Source organism: Macaca nemestrina, chromosome 18 (genome assembly GCF_043159975.1).
Source record: "Macaca nemestrina isolate mMacNem1 chromosome 18, mMacNem.hap1, whole genome shotgun sequence".
NCBI classification, from domain to species: domain Eukaryota; kingdom Metazoa; phylum Chordata; class Mammalia; order Primates; family Cercopithecidae; genus Macaca; species Macaca nemestrina.
In genome coordinates, this window is record NC_092142.1 from 66,365,833 (window position 1) to 66,392,164 (window position 26,332).

At 41.9% G+C, this 26,332-nt stretch overlaps 2 protein-coding genes across 10 annotated transcripts in view; one reads left to right on the forward strand and one right to left on the reverse strand.

The window, feature by feature from the left end:
* Positions 1–5,510, reverse strand: part of LOC105491430 (potassium channel tetramerization domain containing 19) — a 37,764-nt gene extending 32,254 nt beyond the window's left edge. For 2 of the 5 annotated variants that reach the window (XM_024795928.2, XM_011757855.2), the window contains exon 1: positions 5,422–5,510. In XM_024795928.2, the coding sequence (XP_024651696.2) occupies positions 5,422–5,424 (3 nt within the window). In that variant the 5' untranslated portion in view covers positions 5,425–5,510. Of the gene's footprint in view, positions 1–4,227; positions 4,357–5,338 lie in introns of all 5 variants that reach the window. The other 3 variants (XM_024795927.2, XM_011757857.3, XM_011757856.2) reach the window with 3 other exon arrangements.
* A 32-nt stretch (positions 5,511–5,542) lies between these two features.
* LOC105491427 (leucine rich repeat containing 36) overlaps positions 5,543–26,332 on the forward strand; it is a 57,109-nt gene continuing 36,319 nt past the window's right edge. For 4 of the 5 annotated variants that reach the window (XM_011757843.2, XM_011757846.2, XM_011757842.2 and 1 more), the window contains exons 1-4: positions 5,551–5,658; positions 18,391–18,518; positions 23,463–23,655; positions 24,716–24,812. In XM_011757843.2, coding sequence (XP_011756145.1) covers positions 5,589–5,658; positions 18,391–18,518; positions 23,463–23,655; positions 24,716–24,812 — 488 coding nt within the window. In that variant the 5' untranslated portion in view covers positions 5,551–5,588. Of the gene's footprint in view, positions 5,659–18,390; positions 18,519–23,462; positions 23,656–24,715; positions 24,813–26,332 lie in introns of all 5 variants that reach the window. The other variant, XM_011757841.2, reaches the window with a different exon arrangement.

Genomic DNA, 26,332 nt, shown 5'->3' on the forward strand with positions numbered 1-26,332 from the left:
CATGGTGGTTCACACCTATAATCCAAGCACTTTGGGAGCCTGAGGTGGGAAGATGGCTTGAGACCAGGAGTTTGAGGCTGCAGTGAGCTATGATTGTAACACTGTACTCTGGCCTAACAGAGCAAGATCCTATCTCAAAAAAGAAAAACAAACAAAACAAACAACAACAACACACAAAAATGAGCCCAACAAGTTTGAAAGATGCAGAGCAATATTAAAAAATGTTGTATTTTTATACTTTAGTAATGAACACTCTGAAAGTGAAATTAAGAAAACAATTCAATTCCATTTACAATAGCATCAAAAATAACATACTTAGGAATAAATTTAACAAAAGAATGAAATGCATGTACACTGAAAACTTCAAAACATTGTGAAAATTTAAAAGACCTAAATAAATGAAAAAATATTTGATGCTCATGGATTGGAAGATTTAATATCGTTAGGATGACAATAGTCTCCCAATTGATTTACAAATTCAACACAATCTCTGTGAAAATCCTGACTTTTTGCAAAAATTGAAAAGCTGATGCTAAAATTCATATGAACATACAAGGGACCCAGAATAGCTAAAACAGTCTTGAAAAAAGGAGAACAATGTTTAAGAAGTCACACTTCCCACTTTTTTTTTTTTTTGTAAAGGCAGACTGCCACATGCAGTGCCTTATTAGGATGTGTCTGAAGTCTTGGAAGCTTGACTACCCTACGTGCTCCTACAATGGACCTTGAGAACTTGTTTGGAGGTTCTAGCTAAGAAGAGCAGATACTTGTATACCCTTGACTGAAGACAGGTCCTCCTTTATTGGGGATGGTCGTCCTCTTTGACTGAGCACGCAGCTTCAGGAGGGATGCACATGGAGCAGTGAGGGAAGAGGGGGGACACCCACCTAGCCAGCCAGATCAGCCAAATCAACCCTGGCAATCAATGAAGTGACAGATGTCACAGTCAGATCGCCCTCACATCCCCCACTTTTAAAACTTATTACAGGCCGGGCGGGGTGGTCACGCCTGTAATCCCAGCACTTTTGGAGACCGAGGCGGGCAGATCACGAGGTCAGGAGATCAAGACCATCCTGGCTAACATGGTGAAATCCCGTCTCTACTAAAAATACAAAAAAATTGGCCGGGCATGGTGGCGGGCGCCTGTAGTCCCAGCTACTCAGGAGGCTGAGATAGGAGAATGGCATGAACCCGGGAGGTGGAGCTTGCAGTGAGCCGAGATTGCGCCACTGCACTCCAGCCTGGGTGACAGAGCGAGACTCCGTCTCAAAAAAAAAAAAAAAAAACTTATTACAAAGCTAGATCAAGACAGTGTGCTACTGGCATAAGGATAAATATAAAGATAAGTGGAATAGAATTGAGAGTACAGAATAAAACCCTTACATTTATGATCAATTGAATTTTGATAAGTGATTCAAGATGATTCAATGGATAAAGAATAGTCCTTATAAAAAGTGGTGCTGGGACAACTGCCCATCCATATGCATAAAATATAATAACAATAATAATAAAGTTGGACACCCACCTCACCCCACAGACAAAAATTAGCTCCAAGTGAAACACAGACTTAAAACTATAAAATCCTTTTTAACCCACAGAAATGGAACAAAATATTTGCAAATCATTTGTCTGATAAAAAAAATTGTTTTTAGAATATATAAAGAACTCATAAACTCAATAATAAAAAGACAACCAAATTCGAAAATTGGCCCAGCATCTAAATAGACATTTCTCCAAAGAATATATACAAATGACCAATAGCACGAAAAAAGATGCTCAACATCCTTAGTCATCAGAAAAATGCAAATCAAAACCCACAACAAAATGCTACTTCACACCCATTAGTATGGCTAGAATGAAAACAATAGATAATAACAAGTGTCGACAAAGAAACCAGGACCCCCATGCACTGCTGGTGGAGGTGTAAAATGGTGCAGGCACTTTGGAAAACAGTTTGGTGAGTCCTGAAAATGTTAAGCATGGAGTTATTCTACTATGAGCCAGCAATTCCACTCCTAGGTGTGCACTTAAGAGAAATAAAGACGTATGTCCACACCAAAATTTCTAGACTAATGTTCAAGAACATAATAGCCAAAAGGCAGGAATAAACCTAACGTCCATCAACTGACAGATGAGTAAATAAAATGTAGTATATCCATAAATGGAATATTGTTTGTCAATAAGAAGGAATGGGATGAACATGGTGGCTCGTGCTTGTAATCCCAGCACTTTGGGAGATTGAGGCAGGAGATTCACTTGAGCCCAGGAGTTTGAGGCTGCAGTGAGCTGTGATCATGCCATTGCACTCCAGCCCGGGCGACAGAGCGAGGCACATCTCTAAAAAAATAAAAAATAAAAAGGAATGAAGTACTGATACATGATAACAACATGGATGAAACTTGAAACATTATGCCAAGGGAAAGAATCCAAACACAAAAAATCACATATGATTCCATCCACATGCAATGTGCAGACAACGCAAATTTCTAGAGATAGAAAATAGATTAATGGTTGCCTAGGGCTGGAGAGGCTATGGGGAGATGGGGTGTGACTACTAATGAGAATGGGATTTCTTTTGGAGATGGTGAAAACGTTCTAAAATTGATTGTGATGACAGTTGCTCAACTCTGAACATACTAAAACCCACTAAATTGTACATATTAAAATGTGTGAATTATAAGGTATGTGAATTATATCTCAATAAATCTGTTAAAAAAAATAGATGAGGTACTGTCCATTCTATGGAGCACATGCAGAACTCTCTTGGGATCTTACCTGCAGAGACATTACATTACTGGGGGATGAATGCTGTAGATACCTTTTCATATATACAAAGGCAGCAAAGATCACTAACCTTCCTCAGCTCATTGTTAAAAGTTTAAGGTCATCTGTACATCTGTTGGACAAGAGGTTGTTGAAAAAAAATATGTATTTTTTTTTTTGAGACGGAGTCTCGCTCTGTCGCCCAGGCTGGGGTGCAGTGGCTGGATCTCAGCTTACTGCAGGCTCCGCCTCCCGGGCTTACGCCATTCTCCTGCCTCAGCCTCCAGAGTAGCTGGGACTACAGGTGCCTGCCACCGCGCCCTGCTAGTTTTTTTGTATTTTTTAGTAGAGACGGGATTTCACCATGTTAGCCAGGATGTTCTCGATCTCCTGACCTTGTGATCCGCCCGTCTCGGCCTCCCAAAGTGCTGGGATTATAGGCTTGAACCACCGCACCCGGCCGAAAAAAAATATTTTAAGGTCATCTATTTATAAGTAAATTGTCGTCTTTGCTTCAAGATGACCTAGTTTATTAATATGATGGAAAAGTAGAGAGCCATCAAACATACAAACCATCCATATCAAATTTTAAAATAAAGGGCACTACCCTTGTAAAAACATTTTTTAAAGGCTAGTAAATAGTATATAGAATTTTACCTAAAAAGAACCATAAAACAATATCAAATTCTAATTACAAATTATGCATGCTGAAGTGATGGGACTGCAATGTACTGATATCTTCAATTTATCTTGAGATGAATTTTAAAAAGACAGATTGATGGATAGATAGGATTGCTAGATGGACATGTAATAAAACAAATATGAGCAAAATGTTGATTGTAGAATGTAGATGGTGGATATATGGTGCTCACTGTACAATTCTTTCAATCTTTCTGAATGTTTATAAAATTGCATTAAGACGTTTGTGGGTGAAAAAGAGTGTTAAAGTAAGAGGTGATTACTTAAGAAAGGAAAAGCTCCCTCCCTGCTCCAGAAAGAACCTGCATTTCCTATTCTGACAGCTAAGGAAAGAAAATAAATGCATGTAAGAAAGAATGGGATGGGCATCTCTCCCACAGCAAGCCTAGTCTAAATATTCAGACATAAGGAAGAGCAATTATATATGCCATATTTGAGACTAGAAGAGTTCAAGGGGGTATTAAGAGAAAGATGACAAATTGTGAAATGACTTCATAAACTGACAGAAGCAGAGCCAGAAAAATCAATCTAATGAGCTAACCTAGGATTCTAAGTCCCAGCCCTTCCAAAAGCCCTTCTACAAGTTCATGTTCAGGAAAAGGCTGAACGTGACACATGGAGTGACTAAGGGTCCCACCTAGACCAGAAAGCATAAATATGCAAGGAAGGACTCTTGATTCTGCTTGCTGTTCTCCTTAAAGGTGGCTGAGAGCTCAGTAGGGGGTGCTGAGAGTGTGCAGATGTTGGATGCCAAAGAAAACCTACTCCTCGCAGGTGATCCCCAGTTCTGGTCTCAGTTCCTCTTTTCTTGTTAAGAATAGGGTGTGACAAGAGGGTCCTGGCTCCTTCTTACATACATGTCCCATCCACAGGTGGGCTCTCAAGAAGTGCCTGCTGGAGTAAGGGTAGGGGTTAGGGATGCAGCTGTTCTTTCCCAAAGACTGCTCAAGGGCTGCTTAGTGCAGAGCTATCCCAGTCTGGGGACAGCCCTCAGTCACAGGCAAGCTTAGGGGGACCTGTGGTGCTTGAAAGACAAAAGGCTTCTTGCCAGACTGACTTCAGGAAACGGGATAGCCCTAAAGCAGTCATCCCCACCCCATTACAAAGAGCTTCTCTCTTTCCCACGCTGATCCCTCTACCTCAAAGAAGCTCCGTCCAAGTAAATTTCTTCTTCTTCTTCTTGTGTTTTTTTGAGACAAGGTCTGGCTCTGTCACCCAGGTTGCCCAGGCTGGAGTGCAGTGGCGCAATCTCGGTTCACTGCAACCTCCACCTCCCGGGTTCAAGCAATTCTCCTGCCTCAGCCTCCCGAGTAGCTGGGACTACAGGCCGTGTCACCACGCCCAACTAATTTTTGTATTTTTAGTAGAGATAGGGTTTCACCATCTTGGCCAGGCTGGTCTTGAACTCCTGACCTCAGGTGATCCGCCCACCTCGGCCTACCAAAGTGCTGGGATTACAGGCGTGAGCCACCGCTCCCAGCCCGTCCAACTCAATTTCTAGAGCTAGAACCGCCTCATACTCTAAAGACAGGACCACAACTCCTTAGAGCCAGGATTCCCAACCTTTCAGATCTGGAGCTCCCCATTACGCCTTAGAGTTCTCTCCCCACGCTCCAGTCCTTCAGATCTGGATCCCCCCCTTCACACACACCCTTTCCTTGCCCCAGAGTCAGCATCCCCCAGCGCTGAGATGTGAAGACCTCCCGTCAAAGGGGCACACCCCCAGCCCTCAGACCCGGAGTTCCCCACATTCTCAGAGCCAGAACACTTCATTCCCTCAAGACCGCGTTCTTCTAACTCCTCAGAGCCAAGCCCCCTAATCCTTCCCAGGTGGGGGCCCCTCGCTCTCCCCCGTTCCCCAGACCAGGTCTCGCACCACGTAGCCCTAATCCTTGGCCACAACGACCCCCATTCGCCGCTTTGGTGCTTTTGGCGCCCCCGCCAGGGCGGGCTCCGTACCATGGTCGCGGCTTCAGCTGCGGGCGGACGGGCTTGTGACCCGGCCAATAACGGCTCCCGGGGTCACGGTGGCGCGCGGGAGGTGGGGGTTGGGGGCGTGGCAGTGGGCGGGACCTGGCGCGCGCCGGGTGTTCTCGCGGGCGGCGGCAGGTGAGCGGCGGGAGGAGATGGCGGAGCAGTGGGAGCTGGACGAGGAAGGCATCCGCCGCCTGGGGGCGCTGACGCTGGAGCAGCCGGGTAGAGTCTGGCCGGGAGGTTGTGGACTGGGAACACATGGTTAGAAGCTGTGGAAAGAACTGAGGTGGAAGCAGGGGAACCTGAGATAGAGGAGAGAGAACCACAGAGAAGCGGTACCTGAGGCTGAGGGGGGCGGTGGGTAACTTGAGGCAGAAGGTTAGAGGGAGGTGGAGGTGGAGGTGGAGGAACTGACGTAACCGGGGAGTGTGGGGCAGAGCCCGAGGAGTTGAGAGAGAAGAGGGGAGTGTGAAGTAGGGAAGGAGAAACAAGGTTAACAGGGGACCCTGCGGCAGGTGACAGAACTGCCGGGGACGGTGGCTCACCCCTATAATCCCAGCACTTTGGGAGGCGGAGGCAGGTGGATCACCTGAGCCTGGCCAACATGGTGAAACCCCGTCTCTACTGAAATACAAAAATTAGCCGGGCGTGGTGGCTCATGTCTGTAATCCCAGCTACTAGGGAGGCTGAGGCAGGAGAATCGCTTGAACCCGGGAGGCGGAGGTTGCAGTGAGCCGAGATCGCACCACTGCACTGCAGCCTGGGCCACAGAGAGACTCCGTCTCAAAAGTAAATAAATAAATAAATAAATAAATAAATAAATAAATAAATTCCTATTAGACATCCAAGTGTAGGATACCTAGTAGGCAGTTGGATATATGGATCTGGCCCTCAGAGGAGAGGTCAGGGTTAGAGATGTAAATTTTGGAGACATTAGCAATAGGTGGTATTTAAAGCCACGGGAGTGGAAGAACTCAGCTAAGGAGAGAATGTCGATGGAGAAGTGAAAGAAAGCTTAAGACTCAACCTTGGAATATTTCAGTGTTTAGAGGTTGAATAGAGGAAAAATGTGGTATCTTGGAATTTGAGAAGGGGTAGTGTATGGTAACAGCAATGGCCAACTATGCCAAATGCTATTGACAGGCTGAGCAACTTAAATGCAGAGTGTCTGTTAGATTTAGCAACATGTAACTTACTGGTGACCTTGACAGAGGGAGTTTTGGGAGAGTGGGGAGGAGGGAAACCAGATTGGAGTGGGATGAAAAAGGGAATGATATTTGAGGGGAAGAGACAGTGAAAGTAAGAACTTTTGCTGAAAATTTTAAAAGCTGTAAAAGTGACTACAGAAATGGATGGTAGCTGAAGTGTATAATGTGCAGTCAAGAACAGTTATGACAGAACAGGATATATTAGAGCATGTCGGTAGTCTAATGATTAATTATTTGGTAGAGAGGGGAAAATATGTAATTATTTACTCATTTTGACTGTTAAAATAATTCAATTAATTTATTCTGTGGGTAATATAATAATTGTACAGTGAGGCCGGGCGCGGTGGCTCAAGCCTGTAATCCCAGCACTTTGGGAGGCCGAGACGGGCGGATCACGAGGTCAGGAGATCAAGACCATCCTGGCGAACATAGAGAAACCCCGTCTCTACTAAAAAATACAAAAAACTAGCCGGGCGAGGTGGCGGCGCCTGTAGTCCCAGCTACTCGGGAGGCTGAGGCAGGAGAATGGCGTGAACCCGGGAGGCAGAGCTTGCAGTGAGCTGAGATACGGCCACTGCACTCCAGCTCGGGAGACACAGCGAGACTCCGTCTCAAAAAAAAAAAAAAAAAAAAAAATTGTACAGTGAGAAGAAAGTCTTGACTCCCCCATCCCTGTCTCATAGGCCTACTTCCCCTTCCTAAAGGCAATTACTGTAACCAGTATCTTGTATAGTTTTCCAGAAATATTCTCTACATATATAAGCATATATTACTTATTTTATAATTTTATATTATGGCAATTTTCAAATATATACAAGAGTAGAGATAACAGAATAATAAACTCCATTAGCCTACCTCAACAGTTATCATCAATTCATGGCCAAGCTTCTTTCATGTTTACCTCACCTATCCTCCACCCACCCCCAAACCCCTACACTGACTATTTTGAAGCAAATTTCAAGTATATGATTTCCTCCATAAATATTTCAGTATGTATTTAATTAATTAATTAATTTATTTATTTTATTATTTTTCAGATAGAGTTTTGCTCTGTCACCCAGGCTGGAGTGCAGTGGCACAATCTTGGCTCACTGTAATCTCTGCCTCCCCATTTCAAGTGATTCTCCTGCCTCAGCCTCCCGAGTAGCTGGGACGAAAGGCACCCACCACCACACCCAGCTAATTTTATATTTTTAGTAGTGACAGGGTTTTGCCATCTTGGCCAAGCTGGTCTTGAACTCCTGATCTCAAGTGATCCACCCACCTCAGCCTCCCTAAATAGAGCTGGGATTATAAGCGCAAGCCATAGTACCCGGCCAGTATGTATTTTTAAAAGATAAGATCACTTAAAAAAAATCACATATGCAACCTAAAAAATTTAACAGTAACTTCTGTTTTTGGTTTTGTTTTGTTTTTGAGATGGAGTCTGGCTCTGTTGCCCAGGCTGGAGTGCAATGGCATGATCTCAGCTCACTGCAACCTCTGCCTCCCGGGTTCAAGCAATTCTCCTGCCTCAGCTTCCTGAGTAGCTGGGATTTCAGGCGTGCACCACCATGCCCGGCTAATTTTTTTGTATTTTTAGTAGAGATGGGATTTCACCATGCTTGCCAGCCTAGTCTTAAACTCCTGACCTCAAGTGACTCGGCCTCCCAAAGTGAACAGTAATTTCTTGATATCATAAAATATCCAACTAGTGTTCTTATTTCCCCAATTGTCCTATACTTTTTAAAAATTAGAGTCCATGGCCGGGTGTGGTGGCTCATGCCTATAATCCCAGCACTTTGGGAGGCCAAAGTGGGCAGATCACTGGAAGCCAGGAGTTCAAGACCAGCCTGGCCAACATGGTGAAACCTCATCTCTATTAAAAATACAAAAATTAGCCAGACATGATGGCTCACACCTGTAATCCCAACTACTTGGGAGGCTGAGGCAGGAGAATCACTTGAACCTGGGAGCCAGAGGTTGTAGTGAGCTGAGATTGCGCCACTGTACTCCAGCCTGGGCGACAGAGCAAGGCTCCATCTAAAAAATAAAATAAAATAAAATAAGAATCCATATATGGTCCATATATTGCAACTGGTTTATATATGTCTTAAGTCTTATTTGATCTGTAGGCTCCCCCTTTTTTTCCCTCGCATTTTCAATTATTTTTGAAGAAATTGGCTTCGAAAGAGTTTACTATAACCTGAATTTTGCTCATTGCATTCCTGAGATGTTTAACATTTTCCCAAGTTCCCTGTGCTTCCTGTGAATTGGTAGTTAGATGAGGCTTAATCAGATTCAGGTTGGATTATTATTATTTTTTTTTTTTTGCAAGACAATTTCATAGGTAATAGTGTATGTTTATGTTAGGAAGTATATGGTGCCTAGTGTTCTTTCTTTTTGTGATATCAGCCATTGAATATGATTACCTAAGTTAATTCATTAGGGATTGCAAAATGGTAATTGTCTATTTCTTTCATTTTTCTTTGTTAACTGTAATACTTCCATAAAGAGAAATTTCCTCATATCAACTGTTTGCTTATCCTGAGGTACAGTTTATATAGGAAAGCCAGCATAAAAGCTTGATTTTTTTTCACCTTATATACCAGCTTTCAGAATGATGATTTATTTTTTTAGCATTCTCCAAAGATGACCAGTGAGGACTGTTTTGCTTTTTCAGTATCATTATAAACTCATCGATTTAAATATATGTCTTAGGGCCGGGCATGGTGGCTCACACCTATAATCCCAGCACTTTGGGAGGCCAAGGCGGATGGATCACCTGAGGTCAGGAGTTCAAGACCAGTCTGGCTAACATGGCGAAACCTTGTCTTTACTAAAAATACAAAAAAAAAATTAGCCTGGCGTGGTGGCAGTTGCCTATATTCCCAGCTACTCAGGAGGCTGAGGCAGGAGAATCCCTTGAGCCTGGGAAGCAGAGGTTGCAGTGAGCTGAGATCACACCACTGCATTCACTGGATGAAAGAGTGAGACTCAGTCTCAATCAATCAATCAATCAATCAATCAATGTCTTAGTCCCTTTTCTCTTGTCGTAACAGAATACCATAGACTGGGTAATTTATAAAGAAAAGAAGTTGATTTGGCTTATGGTTCTGGAGGCTGGGAAGTCCAAGAGCATGGTGCCAGCATCTGGTGAGGGTCATTCCATAGTGGAAGGGCAGAAGGTGCATGCATGAGATGAGAGAGAGAGAGAAAGAGAAGACTGAACTCCTTCCTTTATTAGGATAACTAACTCCCATGATAACTAACTCCACCATAACAGCATGAAGCCACCATTGACCTAATCACCTCTTAGAGGCCCTACCTCCCAGTACTGTTACATTGGCAATTACGTTTCAACATGAAAGCTGGGCATGGTGGTGGCTTACACACTTTGGGAGGCCAGGGAGGAGGATGAGGTCAGGTATTTGAGACCAGCCTGGGCAACATAGCAAGATCCTGTCTCTACAAAAAATTTAAAAATTAACTGGGTGTGGTGGTGTGGTGTACCTATAGTCCCAGCTACTCAGGAGGCTGAAGTGGAAGGATCCTCTGACCCCAGGAGTTTTAGGCTGCAGTGCACTATGATAGTGCCACTGCACTCCAGTCTGGGTGACAGAGCAAGACCCTGTCTCTGAATAAATTAATACATTTCATCATGAGTTTTGGAGGGGACATTCAAACCATAGCAATATATTTCAATGTATGTTTTAATCAATTATAGTTATTATCATAATTGATATTCAGTTTATCCTAACTTTAGTTAATAGGTGATCTTTCTTTTTTTTTTTTTTTTTTGAGATGGAGTCTCGCTCTGTCGCCCAGGCCGCGCCTGACCAATAGGTGATCTTTCAAGTTGACTCCTGAGATCTTTTTAAAAAAGTTTTATGGCTGGGTGCGGTGGCTCACACCTGTAATCCCAGCACTTTGGGAGGCCAAGGGGGGCGGATCACCTGAGGTTGGGAGTTTGAGACCAGCCTGGCCAGCATGGTGAAACCCCATCTCTACTAAAACTACAAAAATTAGCTGGGTGTGGTGGCACATGCCTGTAACCCCAGCTACTTGGGAGGCTGAGGCAGAAGAATTGCTTGAACCCAGAAGGCAGAGGTTGCAGTGAGCCAAGATCATGCCATTGCACTCCAGTCTGGGTAATGAGAACAAAATTCCATCTCAAAAAAAAAAAAAGTTTTAATTATTAGAAACATTCATTGTCATTATAAACAAGTTAAAGGTTGTTAATTCAATTTCCAAATGAGCTGTAAATGTAATGGTTTTCATTAGAGAGACTACTTGATTTGTTGCATTTTAAAAATATATAATTCACATACTATAAAGTTCACCATTTTATTATTTATTTATTTATTTTGAGACAAGAGTCTTGCCCTATTGCTGAGGCTGGAGTGCAGTGGCCCGACCTCAGCTCAATGTAACGTCTATCCCAGGTTCAAGCAATTCTCCTGCCTCAGCATCCCGAGTAGGTTGGACTGCAGGCATGTGCCACCATACCCTGCTAATTTTTGTATTTTTAGTAGAGACAGGGTTTTACCATGTTGGCCAGGCTGGTCTCGAACTCCGGACTTCAAGTGATCCACCTGCCTCTGCCTCCCAAAGTGCTGGGATTACAGGCGTGAGCCACCGCGCCCGGCCCCATTTAAAAAATATATAATTCAGGGTCATTTTGTACATTTACAATGTTGTACAAGCATCATCACTATATGTATAGTTCCAGAACATTTTCATCAACCCATTAGGCAGTCACACCTCATTTCCCACTACTCCCGCCCGGCTCCTGGCAACCACTAAACTGCTTTCTGTCTCTGTGGATTTAACTCTGCTGGGTATTTCATATCATTGGAATCAAATAATATGTAGCCTTTTCTGTCTGGCTTCTTTGACTTAGTATGGTATTTTCATTATTCATTCATATTTCAGCATGTATCAATACTTCATTCCTTTTTTAAAAAAATTAATAGACTTTATTTTTTAGAGAAGTTTTAGGTTTACAGAGAAATTGGGCATAAAGTACAGAGAGTTCTCATATACCCTTACCTCCCTTGCACCTCTCCCCACCCACCCTGTTTCCCTTAATTTTAATATCTTGCATTATTGTGGTATATTACGATTTATGAACCAATATTGATGTTATTATTAACTAAAGTTCATAGTTTACATTAGCGCTTACTTTTCGTGTTGTACAATTCTATGGTTTTTGACAATTATGTCGTGTCCACCAATTTCATTTTATTTTTTTTGAGACAGTCTTGCTCTGTCTCCCAGGCTGGAGTGCAGTGGCGCCATCTCGGCTCACTGCAGGCTCAGCCTCCTGGGTTCATGCCATTCTCCTGCCTGAGCCTTCCGAGTTGCTGGGACTACAGGCGCCCACCACTGTGCCCGGCTAATTTTTTGTATTTTTAGTAGAGATGGGGTTTCACCGTGGTCTCGATCTCCTGACCTCATGATCCGCCCACCTCAGCCTCCCAAAGTGCTGGGATTACAGGCGTGAGCCACCGTGCCCAGCCGTCTACCATTATTTTTTATTATTTTTTGAGGCACAGTCATGCTCTGTTGCCCAGGCTGGAATGCAGTGGCATGATCTCGGCTCACTGCAACCTCCGCCTCCTGGGTTCAAGTGATTCTCATGCCTCAACCTTCCGAGTAGCTGGGACTGCAGGCGCGTGCCACCATGCCTGGCTAATTTTTAAATTTTTAATAGAGACGGGGGCCGGGCGCGGTGGCTCAAGCCTGTAATCCCAGCACTTTGGGAGGCCGAGACGGGCGGATCACGAGGTCAGGTGATCGAAACCATCCTGGCTAACCCGGTGAAACCTCGTCTCTACTAAAAAAATACAAAAAACTAGCCGGGTGAGATGGTGGGCGCCTGTAGTCCCAGCTACTCGGGAGGCTGAGGCAGGAGAATGGCGTAAACCCGGGAGGCGGAGCTTGCAGTGAGCTGAGATCCGGCCACTGCACTCCACCCTGGGCCACAGAGCCAGACTCCGTCTCAAAAAAAAAAAAAAAAAAAAATAGAGACGGGATTTCACCATGTTGGCCAGGCTGGTCCCAAACTCCCAACCTCAGGTGATTCACCTGCCCAGACCTCCCAAAGTGCTGGGATTATAAGCATGAGCCACCGCGCCTGGCCAGTCGTGTCCACCATTATAATACCGGTTTTACTAACCTAAAAATCCCATGTGCCCCACCATCTGTTTATCCCTCCCTCACCCCAAACTCCTGACAACCGCTGATCTTTTTATTGTTGCCTTTTTCAGAATGTCATATAGTTGGAATCATATAGTATGTAACCTTTCAAACTAATTTCTTTCACTTAGCAATATGTATTTAAGGCTCCTCCATGTCTTTCCATGGTTGATAGCCCATTTCTTTTTATTGCTGAATAATATTCCACTCTGTGGATGTACCATTGTTTGCTTATCCATTTACCTGTTGAAGGACATCTTGGTTGCTCCCAAGTTTTGGTAATTATGAAGAAAGCTGCTGTAAACATTCATGTGCAGGTTTGGGGGTGGACATAAAGTTTCAACTCACTTGAGTAAATACCAGGGGATTTACTAGATCGTATAATAAGATTGTGTTTAGCTTTGCGAGAAACTGCCAAATTGTCTTCTCAGATAGCTTCACCATTTTGTATTCCCACTGGCAATGAATGAGAGTTCCTTTTGCCCCACATCCTCCCTAACATTTAGCATTGTCAAAGTTTTAAGATTTGGGCCATTCTAACAAATTTATAGTGGTATCTCATTTTAATTTGTAATTTCCTAATGATGTATGATGTTGACCATTTTTTCGTATGTTTGTTTAGTGGAGTGTCTGGTTTGGGTTATTTTTACTGTTTTTTAGAGACAGGGTCTTGCTATATTGCCCAGGCTGGACTTGAACTTCTGGGCTCAAGCAATCCTTCTGTCTCAGCCTCCCCAGTAGCTGGGACTACAGGTATGTGCCACTGCATCCAGTTTTTCTTTTGCCTACTTTTTTTTTTTTTTTTTGGAAATAGGGTAATCTTACTTGGTTGCCTAGGTTGGAGTGCAGTGGTGCCATCATGACTCACTGTAGCCTTGAATTTCTGGTTTCAAGTGATCCTCCCACTTCAGCCTACCAAGTAGCTAGGACCACTGGCCTGTGCTACCACACTCGGCTAATTTTTTAAAATTTTTTGTAGAGACAGAGTCCTGCTATGTTGCCCAGGCTTGTCTCAAACTCCTGGCCTCAAATGATCTGCCTACCTTGGCCTCCCAAAGTGCTGGGATTACAGACTTGAGCCACCGTGCCAGGCCCATCATTCCTTTTTATGGCTAAGTAATAGTCCTTCTTGTGAATATACCACATTTTTGTTTATTCATTCATCTGTTGATGGGCATTTGGATTGTTTTCATCTTTTGGATATTGTGAATAATGCTGCTATAGATGTTGGTGTACAAATATTTGTTCAGGTCCTTGCTTTCAATTCTTTTGGATATATACCCAGAAGTGGAGTTATTCTATTGTTCTTTTGTGCTCTTATTTTCATTCTTTTGTCTTCATTTCAAAAATGACCTTTTAATTTTTATTATTTCTTTCTTTCTTTCTTTTTTTTTTTTTTTTTGAGATGGAGTTTCACTCTTGTTGCCCAGGCTGGAGTGCAATGGCGTGATCTCAGCTCACTGCAGCCTCCGCCTCCTGGGTTCAAGCGATTCTCCTGCCTCAGCCTTCTGAGTAGCTGGGATTATAGGCATGTGCCACCATGCCCGGCTAATTGTTTTTGTATTTTTAGTAGAGACAGGGTTTTGCCATGCTGGTCAGTCTGGTCTCGAACTCCTGGCCTCAGGTGGTCCGCCCACCTCTGCCTCCCAAAGTTCTGGGATTATAGGCATGAGCCACTGCACCCGGCCTAATTTTTATTATTTCTTGAATTCTGCCTTCTCTATATTCAAATCTTTTTTTTTTTTCCTTTTTAATCATCTTTCTGAATTTGTCTAATTTACATTTTTCAGTTAATTCCCACATTCTTGGGTCTCAAGATCCCTTTACACCTTAAAAAATTATTGAGGGCTGGGTGTGGTGGTTCATGCCTGTAATCCCAGCACTTTGGGAGGCCGAGGAGGGTGGGTTACCTGGGGTTGGGAGTTCCCAACATGGGAAACTCTATCTCTACTAGAAATACAAAATTAGCTGGACGTGGTGGCATATATCTGTAATTCCAGCTACTTGGGAGGCTGAGGCAGGAGAATCGCTTGAACCCAGGAGGCAGAGGTTGTGGTGAGCTGAGATGGCACCATTGCACTCTAGCCTGGGCAACAAGAGTGAAACTCCATGTCAAAAAAAAAAAAAAATTATTGAGGACCTCAAAGAGCTTTTTGTTAATGTGGACTGTATCTACTAATATCTACCATATAGAAATTAAAACTGAGAAAAATTTAAAATATTTCTTAATTTATTAATAGGTAACCATAACATAGACATTGTATGTTAATATAAATATTTTTATGAAAAATAACTATATTTCCCAAAATAAAAAAACAGTGAAGAAAGTATCACTGATTTATATTCTTACAAACCTCCTTCATGTTTTGTTTAAAATAAGACAGCTAGATTCTCATACCTGCTTCTGTATTTAATGTGTTATGATATATTGTTTTGCTTGAAATCTTTTGTGTGAGAAAAGTCTGGCCTCATACAGAAATATAGTTAGAAAAGGAAGGAATATTTTAATAGTCTTTCATCGAATTTTTTATATTATTCTTTGATACAATATGAAAACAGGATAAGTGATAGTTTCTTAAAGTTTAGTTGAATGTGGAATCTGAAATAACATCAATGAAATTTTTGTACTGTTACTTCAAAATCTACTGGTATATCTTACATATGGATGAATCTTTTACCCATGCATGATTTTGTAACATTACGCATTGGTCATTTGAAAATATTGACTCACCAAGTTACATAGATCTTCCAAATATTGACAAATTTGATTATATGATGTTTAAAAATCATGTTTGTTAATATCATCATCAATGTCATTTGAAAAATCTTTCAAGGGTTGAGAAGCTGTCAAGTTCATGGTGGCAGTTATAAGCTTTTCAAATTTCTAATTTCTGCTTAGAAGCTGAATTTTTGTTTTTGTTTTTTTTCTTGAGACAGAGTCTCACTCTGTCGCCCAGGCTGGAGTGTAGTGGTGCGATCTCGGCTCACTGCAACCCCTGTCTCTTGGATTCAAGCGATTCTCCTGCCCTAGCCTCCTGAGTAGCTGGGACCACAGGCATGTGCCACCATGCCTGGCTAAATTTTGTATTTTTGGTAGAGACGTGGTTTCACCGTGTTGGTCAGGCTGGTCTTGAACTCCCGACCTCAAGTGATCTGCCCGCCTCAGCCTCCCAAAGTGTTGGGATTACAGACATGAGCCACCACACCTAGCCATGATTCATTCTTAAGGTGCCAATAGCTGTTGCTCTTGTACCGTAAGTGTAAATATTAATACTGTTAAAAAAAAAAAAGGCAATTAGTGTCTGCATATTATCATGAAAATACTTTTTTAAAAGTAGTTTTAACTTTGTGGACCCCTGTACATGTCTCAGGGACCTCCAGGGGTTTAGGGACCATACTTTGAGAACTGCTACATTGCTATGATGTCTTTAAGCTTGTTTTGAAATATTAAGTTACAGTTTTCATTTGTGGATGTATCTTTCTGGAGTGCTTTTAATTTTAGGGATATTATTCTGCTCCTTTTAAAAAAATAATAGCCTCATATAAGATTTGACTATAATCCTTTTCTGTGGCTCTTTAAGTGCAGTTAAGTTTTCATACACTTTTAGGTGGGAAAGATGGGCCAGAATAGCTTTTTTAGTTTCAAGGTTTTGGATCTCCCTCTTCTGTTGTGTTCACAAAGTAGTGTAAAATACTACATGCTTCCTGAGATCCGTCTACTCTGCTTCCCTCCCCTATTCATATCTGGACCTTTTATTTCCTTTGCATCTATGTCCCTGCTCCATTCAATGTAGATTCTACTCCCACTAATTTCTCCCTGGTATGGGTCTTGTCCTGAAAGGGATCTTTGGTTTATGACTTTTTAAAGCTTATGGGGGCAGGATGGCTCACGCCTGTAATCCCACCACTTTGGGAAGCCAAGACAGGTGGATCACCTGAGTTCAGGAGTTCGAGACCAGCCTGGGCAACATGGTGAAACCCTGTCTCTATTAAAAGTACAAAAATTAGCCAGGTGTGGTGGTGCACACCTTAATCCCACCTACTTGGGAGGCTGAGGCAGGAGAATCACTTGAACCCAGGAGGTGGAGGTTGCAGTGAGCCAAGATCGCACCATTGCATTCCAGCCTGGGTGACAAGAGTGAGATTCCATCTCAATAAATAAATAAATAATAAAATAAAATAAAGTTTATAGGACCCAGACTTCTCTAGCACCTTAAGATCTCATTTCAATGCAGTCTCCTGGCACTTATCTGCAAATTGGATTCTGTAGAACTCTCTTCCAGTTTTGGTTGCTATTCTCAGTTTGGCCTACCATCCTTGCTAGTGAGTTCTTACTGACAATTTTGAGGTTCTCCTCTTTTCAGTGCTGTTAGTAGTCTAGTTGATGCCCAGGCTCAGTGGCTCATGCCTATAATCCCAGCGCTTTGGGAAGCTGAGACTGGTTAATCACCTGAGGTCAGGAGTTCAAGAGCAGCTTGGCGAAACCCCATTTCTAACTAAAATACAAAAATTAGCTGGGTGTGGTGGTGCACACCTGTATTCCCAGCTACTTGGGAGGTTGAGGCAAGAGAATCACTTGAACTCTGGAGGTGGAGGTTGCAGTGAGCTGAGATCACACCACCGCACTCCAGCTTGGGCGAAAGAGTGAGACTCCATCTCAAAAAAACAGAAAAAAGAAGTCTAGTTGACTTTTCTCTACTTCTCATATATGTGTGTGTGTGTGTGTGTGTGTGTGTGTGTGTGTATATATATGTATATTCTACACACACACATACATTCTCTCTCTCTTTAAAAAGTTATACATGCAAAAAAGTCATATTTTCCATCACTTAATTTCTTAGAGATCTTTCCGTGTGAGCATCTATAAATCTACCTCATTCTTTTTAACGGCTGTGTTATGGTAATTAACACTTGTGTAGCACTTACCATGTGGCCAGGCACTGTTGTATGTTTTGTACATATATATTAATTTAATTCTTGTAACACCTTATGAATTAAGTACCATTGTTACCCCCATTTTGCAGATGAGGAAACTGATGCACAGAGAGGTTAAGTGACTTGAACAAGGTCACAGATGTAGTATATTGTCTTTTGTATCAATGTACTATTATTTAGGTGTCTAGTTATATTTTTCTACTGATGGACCTTTGACAGTTTTCTATTTCTTTCTTTTTGATTTTTTTTACTATCTTAAAACCTCTCTGAAATTGACATCCTTGTGCTATATTTTATATAACCTGCCAAAATTTTGTGGCTATTATCCATAGGGCTGAATCCTAGAAGTGGGGTTGCTGAATATCTTTTGCAATTTTGTTTCGAGAACTTTTGGAGACTTTTAGTACATCGTTCAGGGAAATTAGAAAAATTCAAGGGCTCTATAAAACTAACGTTCAATGTCACTATATTAGACCATATTGCTGCTTTTAAAAAGAAGATCTGATCTTATGAGGCTTGGATGTAGGGCCTTTCACAGTTGAGATATGGGAGGAAGAAAGGCCTACTTTCACTGACTCTGCTGTTTATCCAAGCAGGGATCATAATATATCTACCGATGATCTCTTTTCAGAACTGGTGGAGTCTCTTTCATTGCAGGGATCTTATGCTGGAAAAATCCATTCCATTGGTGATGCCTTCAGAAATTTTAAAAATCTCCGATCCTTAGATTTATCAAGGAATTTGATCACTAGCCTTAAGGTAAGTTCTATATTCTATGACCAGCCAGGTCTGCCCAATTTATTTTTTTGATGGGAAGAAATAAGAGATAGATCATGTCATCCTGGGGAATATCGGACCTTCCCTGTAAATGATTCCCAACTAAGTTTAATTATTTATTATAAAATTATTTCAACTTTGCAGTATATTTTAAATTGTTTGTTATAAAATATTGGGAGGGGAATTTATTTTATACTCTGGGAAAACTATATTAAGATATCACTGTCTAGGGCAAATGCATAAATTTTAATGTGTATAAAAATTATGAAGAACACTTGTAAAAGTACAGATTCTCAGTCCCTACTGTGAGAGTTGGTCTGATTTAGTAGGTCTAGGGTAGGCTCAGGACATACTCAGGGGATTCTGATGATAGTGGTACATGGAGCATACATGGAGAAACACTGGCCTGTGTTGTTGTTGTGGGTTTTTTCTTTTTTTTTTTTTTTTTGTTTTTGTTTTTTGAGACGGAGTCTCGCTCTGTCGCCCAGGCTGGAGTGCAGTGGCGCGATCTCGGCTCACTGCAAGCTCCGCCTCCTGGGTTTACGCCATTCTCCTGCCTCAGCCTCCTGAGTAGCTGGGACTACAGGCACCCGCCACCGCGCCCGGCTAATTTTTTGTATTTTTAGTAGAGACGGGGTTTCACCGTGGTCTCGATCTCCTGACCTTGTGATCCGCCCGCCTCGGCCTCCCAAAGTGCTGGGATTACAGGCGTGAGCCACCGCGCCCGGCCGTTGTTGTGGGTTTTTTCTATGAGGAGAAGGAAGGTGTAGTCTTGGAAAAATTTAAGTCAGGGGATGGTGGAGCAGAGGACAGTATAGGAAGGCAGGAGGGACCAAGCATGAACAGTGTGCATGTGGATTAGCAAACACGCACAAAGAACTCTACAAATGTAAGTGTGCACACAGAGATGGAAGTTTTGTTTTCTTTTGGTAGACCCTCAAATACTGCTTCTTCGACATGTTCCCATTTTGCCCAAGCTCTGTACCTGTCTTGGCAAAGCCCTTCTATGCAAGATTGAGGGTGACAAAGACTCACAGATGCTATCCAGGATTAGTTACCGATCTCCTGGGTCATCTACCAGTTTTGCACTTCCTAGGGGATATTTGTTCAACAACACATCCAGACCCAATCCCAAGGTTTAGCTGAGGGCCTAAAAGATTAAAAGCCCCCAAAAGATCAAATTTCCATCTAGGACTCTAACATCAGCAACTCCAAGTTCAACGACGTCTTTAGACTATTTTTTAGCAGCCATTTATATTTGGCCTATCAGTTTCAGAAAGGATTAGTTCTTTCACAGGTGATAGGATCCAATTTGAAAAATGACAAGATAAAATATAAAAAGAAAGTATTAGTTCAGAGTTGCTTAGGTCTCCTCTTTTGTTTGTTTATTCTTTTTCAGGTTAAATAATTAAGTGAACATTGCTTTAATTTTTTTTTTTTTTTTTTTGAGACGGAGTCTCACGCTGTTGCCCAGGCTGGAGTGCAGTGGCGCGATCTCGGCTCACTGCAAGCTCCGCCTCCCGGGTTCCCGCCATTCTCCTGCCTCAGCCTCCTGAGTAGCTGGGACTACAGGCACCTGCCACCGCGCCCGGCTAATTTTTTGTATTTTTAGTAGAGACGGGGTTTCACTGTGGTCTCGATCTCCTGACCTTGTGATCCGCCCGCCTCGGCCTCCCAAAGTGCTGGGATTACAGGCTTGAGCCACCGCGCCCGACCTTTAATTTTTTTTTTTTATACTTCCTTTCTTTCCACTTCTGTAAATTGGTGAAAAACTTATGAAAATTAATCAAATTAGAGCTAGGCATGGTGACTCACACCTGTAATCCCAGTGCTTTGGAAGGCTGAGGCAGGCAGATTGCTTGAGCCCAGGAGTTCAAGACTAGCCTGAGCAACATAGTGAGACCCCTATCTCTATTTTTAAAAATCGGCCAGGTGCAGTGGCTCACGCCTGTAATCCCAGCACTTTGGGAGGCCGAGGTGGGCGGATCACGAGGTCAGGAGATGGAGACCATCCTGACTAACACGGTGAAACCCTGTCTTTACTAAAAATACAAAAAAATTAGCCAGGCATGGTGGTGGGCGCCTGTAGTCCCAGCTGCTGGGGAGTCTGAGGCAGAATGGCGTGAGCCCAGGAGGTGGAGCTTGCAGTGAGCCGAGATCATGCCACTGCACTCCAGCCTGGGCAATAGAGCGAGACTCCGTCTCAAAAAAAAAAAAAAAAAAAATCAAGTTGGCTGGGCATGGTGGCTAATGCCTGTAATTTCAGCACTTTGGGAGGCCCAGGCAGGTGGATCACGAGGTCAGGAGTTCGAGACCAGCCTGGCCAACATGGTGAAACCCCGTCTCTACTAAAAATACAAAAATTAGCCAGATGTGGTGGCGAGCTCCTATAGTCCCAGCTACTTGGGAGGCTGAAGTAGGAGAATTGCTTGAACCTGGGAGGCGGAGGTTGCAGTGAGCCAAGATCTTACCACTACACACCAGCCTGGGCAACAGAGTGAGACTCTGTCTCAAAAAAAAAAATCAAGTTAACACATGTAATCAAATAGAACATATATAAGACTCCTGGTGCAGTGCTTGGCATATAGGAAGCACTCAGTAATGTTAATTTTCTATATTTTTTGCATCTATGATTTTATTTTATTTATTTATTTTTTTGAGACAGAGTCTCTGTTGCCCAGGTTGGAATACAGTGGTGTGATCTCGGCTCACTGCAACCTCCACCTTCTAGGTTCAAGAGATTCTCCTGACTCAGCCTCCTGAGTAGCTGAGATTACAGGTGCCCACCACCACACCCAGCTAATTTTTGTATTTTTAGTAAAGGCAGGGTTTCACCATGTTGGCCAGGTTGGTCTCGATCTCAGCCAGGATGGTCTCGATCTCCTGACCTCGTGATCCACCCTTCTTGGCCTCCCAAAGTGCTGGGATTACAGGCATAAGCCACCACACCCAGCCGTATTTCCTTAATTTTACACTGAGAGACTTTAAAAGATTACTTGAGCCAAGTGTGGTGGTTTTTGTCTATAATCCCAGCACTTTGGGAGGCTGAGGCAGGAGGATCACTTCAGGCAAGGAGTTTGAGACTAGCCTGGGCAACAGAGCAAGACCCTGTCTCTACAAAACAAAAACAAACAAACAAACAAAAACCATAGTTGGTGGTGCATGCCTATAATCCCAGCTATTTGGGAGACTGAAGCAGGAGGATCCCTTGCCCCAGGAGTTCAAGGCTGCAGTGAGCCATGTTCGTGCCACTACACTCCAGCCTGGGTGACAGAGCAAGATTCTGTCTCAGGAAAAAAAAAAAAAAAAAAAAAAAGTTGAGCTGGGCCATTAGACAATGAAAGACAGTCCTAATGGTGCACTGCCCTGAGAGTGAGGCCAAGGGCACTGATAGCTATTCCTCACCACTGACCCATTAACAATATGGAAGTTAATGGAATTGGAGGAAAAAAAAAAAAAAGAAAGAAATTCATCAAAGTATAAACAGGGTTGTGTTGGGAATGTTTTGTGTCTTTGAATTTTCTAAATTTCTTGCAATGAGAAAATGATAATTTTAAATGAGAGGAGAATAAAAACATCATTTTATAAATACATGATGGAAAATAATTTCACCTTTCTGAAATAATTATCAGTGACAGAATTCCTTTTATGAAAAGCATTTTTACTTTTTTTTTTTCATTTTTACTATTAAAAGTATATGATTAACCAGGCACCGTGGCTCATGCCTGTAATCCCAACACTTTGGGAGGCCAAGGCAGGAGAATTGCTTGAGCTCAGGAGTTCAAGACCAGCCTGGGCAACATAGTGGGATGTTGTCTCTACTAAAAATAAAAAAATAGTTAGCCAGGTGTGGTAGCACATGCCTGTATTCCCAGCTACTCAGGGGCTGAAGCGAGAGGATCACTTGAGCCCAGAAAGTCAGGGCTGCAGTGAGCTGTGATCACGCCCACGCCAGCCTGGGCAATAGAGTGGTATGCTGTCTCAAAAAAAAAAAAAAAAGTACGCGATTATACATATATGTACATGTTTTGAAATTGTCCTGAAACTTAGTATTGGGCAAAAGCAGCTAACTAGCTAAATACATAAAGATGAAATAAATCTTTTCAATAGCAGGTTTCAACAGAGGAAGAAAATTGTGGCTTTTCCTCTCAAGTTTGCCAGTCTTGATTGTAGTGTTGCCAGTTAGGTAGAGGGTGGGGTTGTTAAATCCACAGAAAGAGAACTGAACAAGGAAGAACATTTCTGCAAAGGAGATCTGACTGATTGATTAAATGGGAAGCTTGTGTGGTAGCAGGAACTCTGAAGAGGAAAACAAAGACAAGAGGAAGCCTAGACTGGTCCAGGAGGGAGGACTTGGAGATAGCATTGTTTTGTTTCCCTAAATAGTCCTTTGACCATATAAGTGAGGCACTGAGATATAAGAACACAACACAACACACACACACACACACACACTTTTTTTTTTTTTAACCATGCCCCTTTCCCCTAGAACCAGCTTTTTTGCTTACCTCCCTTCTTGTAAATTAAGGTGCTTGTGGCATCAGGAGAGGGGTTGGGACAAAAGTGAGAGAATGCTAATGTGGCTTGGCCACTGGGAAACCACTGTGAAGGATTGGATTGCATTGGGAGAATAATTGGAGAGCCAACAGCAGTGGAGAATTGACTGCAGATATTTGAATGTCAGATTTTGTAAAGAAGGAAATGTATTATATATATGAATTATTTAATGTATGGAACACCCAGTGCTCATGGACTACAGTGGTCTTATTTTCAGACAAGTTAAGTGGGAGTTCCAGCCCTGCCTTTCTCACTGGGGACTCAGATAACATGTTTAAGGATGGAAAGTAACATATATTTCCACCTTTATCTATGAGGTTCCTAGTCTTTACCAATATGCCATTTCATAATGTGATGTTTTCCTTGTAGGGAATCCAGTATTTATGTTCACTACAAGACCTGAATTTATATTATAACAACATTCCTTCATTAGTGGAAGTGTCCCGTCTACAACCATTACCCTTCCTCAAAGAACTGGATTTGAGACTTAATCCTGTTGTAAGGAAAGATACAGATTATAGGCTCTTTGCTGTATACACACTACAAACTCTGGAGAAATTAGGTAAGACCTTCCTTCTCTGTTCTTTTCCACAGAATCTAACTTTAAATCAGCTGCCCCTTAACCTTTTGGATGTTGGCCCAGAGTGTGCACTGGCAGGATATATTTGTTTATTAGTCAATATTTATGTAACTCTTTTGTGTTGGCAGGATGTATGACGAGTTCTTTTATTGTTTATTGAATGACAGTCTATGATTTTATCAGTTACTTCCAGCTTTAGTTTTCTTCAGTTGATGGTTTCACCGCCCCTTCCTCCTCAACACAAAATTTCCAGGTTGAGAATTATTTTTCCAGGTGCCCCAACTTTGCAACTGTATTAGCAATAGAAAGCTAATACAATTTATTTGGGGCTTAGTTGGCAAGAAACAAGAAATATTCCTTCAAATGAGCTGGTCTGTATTTTCTTATTATTTTACTTATTTATTTATTTATTTATTTATTTATTTATTTATTTATTTATTTGAGACAGGGTCTCACTCTGTTGCCCAGGCTTGAGTGCAGCGGCATGATCTTGGCTCACTGCAGCCTGGACCTCCTGGGCTCAAGCAATTCTCCCATTTCAGTCTCCTAAGTAGCTGGGACTAAAGGCATGCGCCACCATGCCCAGCTAATTTTTGTATTTTTTGTAGAGATGGGGTTTCATCATGTTGCCCAGGCTGGACTTTCTTATAATTTTATTGTTGAGTATACATTTCTTATTGATACAAAATTGGATTTCACATGGTCTTGGGAAACTCATTGTAGGGAAACTAAGTAAACTCTTTCAGACAATGGTATGACTTTCTGCCCTAACATTAGGCCTTTGAATTGTTTACTGTCCAAGCTCTGCTTTCCTGAAGGGTAGTTAAAACTGTGAGGCAGTGGTCGCTATGGCTCCCTGCAGTCTCCCTGAGTTACTGCCTGCTCCAGTGACAACATAATAGCATTATTTTATGACCTGTCTCTAACACACCAAGATGAGACTGGTCTTATTTTTTCCTCTGTGAATATGGTTTTCTGATTCACTACTAGTATGGTTATGCCAAAAAAAGAAACATGCTCAGACCATGGTTTTTGCCTCCAGATGACCGAACTGTACGTGAAGGTGAGAGAAAAGCTGCCAAGCTGCATTTTAGTCAGTTGGGCAACAGTGAAAATTTTCTTTTAGAGGTGGAAAAAAGGTAAGAAGATTCTTTACAAAATTTTTAAAGTTTGGTTCTGGACATAGGAAATAGTGAATTCCTGCTTAGCTTTCTTCATTTTCCAACAGAAATTTCCCACAAATTGTAAGAATCCTCAGATCAGGAATAAAAGTATTTATTCTGCAAAAGCTGAGATTTTATCTGGGATGATAATCTGGCCCTCAGTGGGTACATCCCTGTTTTCTTGAACTCTGGGTATAATTGTTATAAATTCTCTAAAGTTGTTGTTCACAGGTTATAGATAGGGATATTATGAGATTACTTATTCCTATAAATGCTTACCAACTCTTTCTTGGTAGAGTTATCAATCAGTTCCTGATCTTTTCCTATTGAATTAGGATTACATTACCATGGGCAAGATTGTTAAGAGATAAATTTGTTAAAGGAAGGGAAGAGAAGCATTTCTCTTCAAAACAAAAAGTGAATAAACTTTGAGACTCTAAAATTTCTGAATGGTAGCTTTGTCCATTTCTTGTTACTAAAATCCTCTCAAAAGAAGGTACCATTATCTTCTACCCCCAAACCTATGCTTTTTAAAAAGTAGCTTTATTATTTTAAAAAAATAGATAGTAGTCCATTACAATTTTAATAATACAGAAAACTACACTGAAAAAAGTCAAAGTCACTTCATATCCTACAACTGAGAGTTAACTATTAGTAATGTTTGGTATACATCCTTCCAGATATCCTTTGTACTATAGACACATAGATATATCAGTATTTTTTTCTGATGACAAAGGTAATACATGCTTATTATTGAGAATTTGGAAAGTACAGAGAAAAAACACAAGGCATAAAGTAAGTAATTCATAATACTACCATTCAGAAAGAAACCTTCATTATATTCTGGTAAATATCCTTTTTTTTGTTTTTGTTTTTTTTCTTTTTGAGACGGAGTCTTGCTCTGTCACCCAGGCTGGAGTGCAGCGGTGCGATCTTGGCTCAGTACAACTTCCATCTCCCGGGTTCAAGTGATTCTGCTGCCTCAGCCTCCTGTGTAGCTGGGATTACAGGTGCACACCACTGCCTAGCTCACCATTTTTAATTTAACAAGATATCATGAACATGTCCCCACAACATTATTCTTATATTATTCTCCAGAATAAGTCTTTTGTTTGTTTATTGCTTTTACCTTTACTACTAGAACATAAACTCCATGAGAACAAGGATCTTGTTGGTCTTGCTTATTACAGTATCCCTAGTTGCTAGAACCGTGTCTGGAATACAGACGATGCTAAGAAATAATGTATTGAATGATGAATGAATGAAGTCAATGCCCATTGGCTTGAGATCCTTTCCTTTCCCAGTGACTTTTGCCTGTCTCTGCTTTGATCCATTGTATGTTTTATAGTGCAGACTTCTGTGAACATTCTTGGTTTCCTGTTTTTTCTTAGTTTCTTTTTTTCTTTTCTTTTTTTTTTTTTTTTTGAGACAGAGTCTCGCTCTGACGCCCAGGCTGGAGTGCAGTGGCCGGATGTCAGGTCACTGCAAGCTCCGCC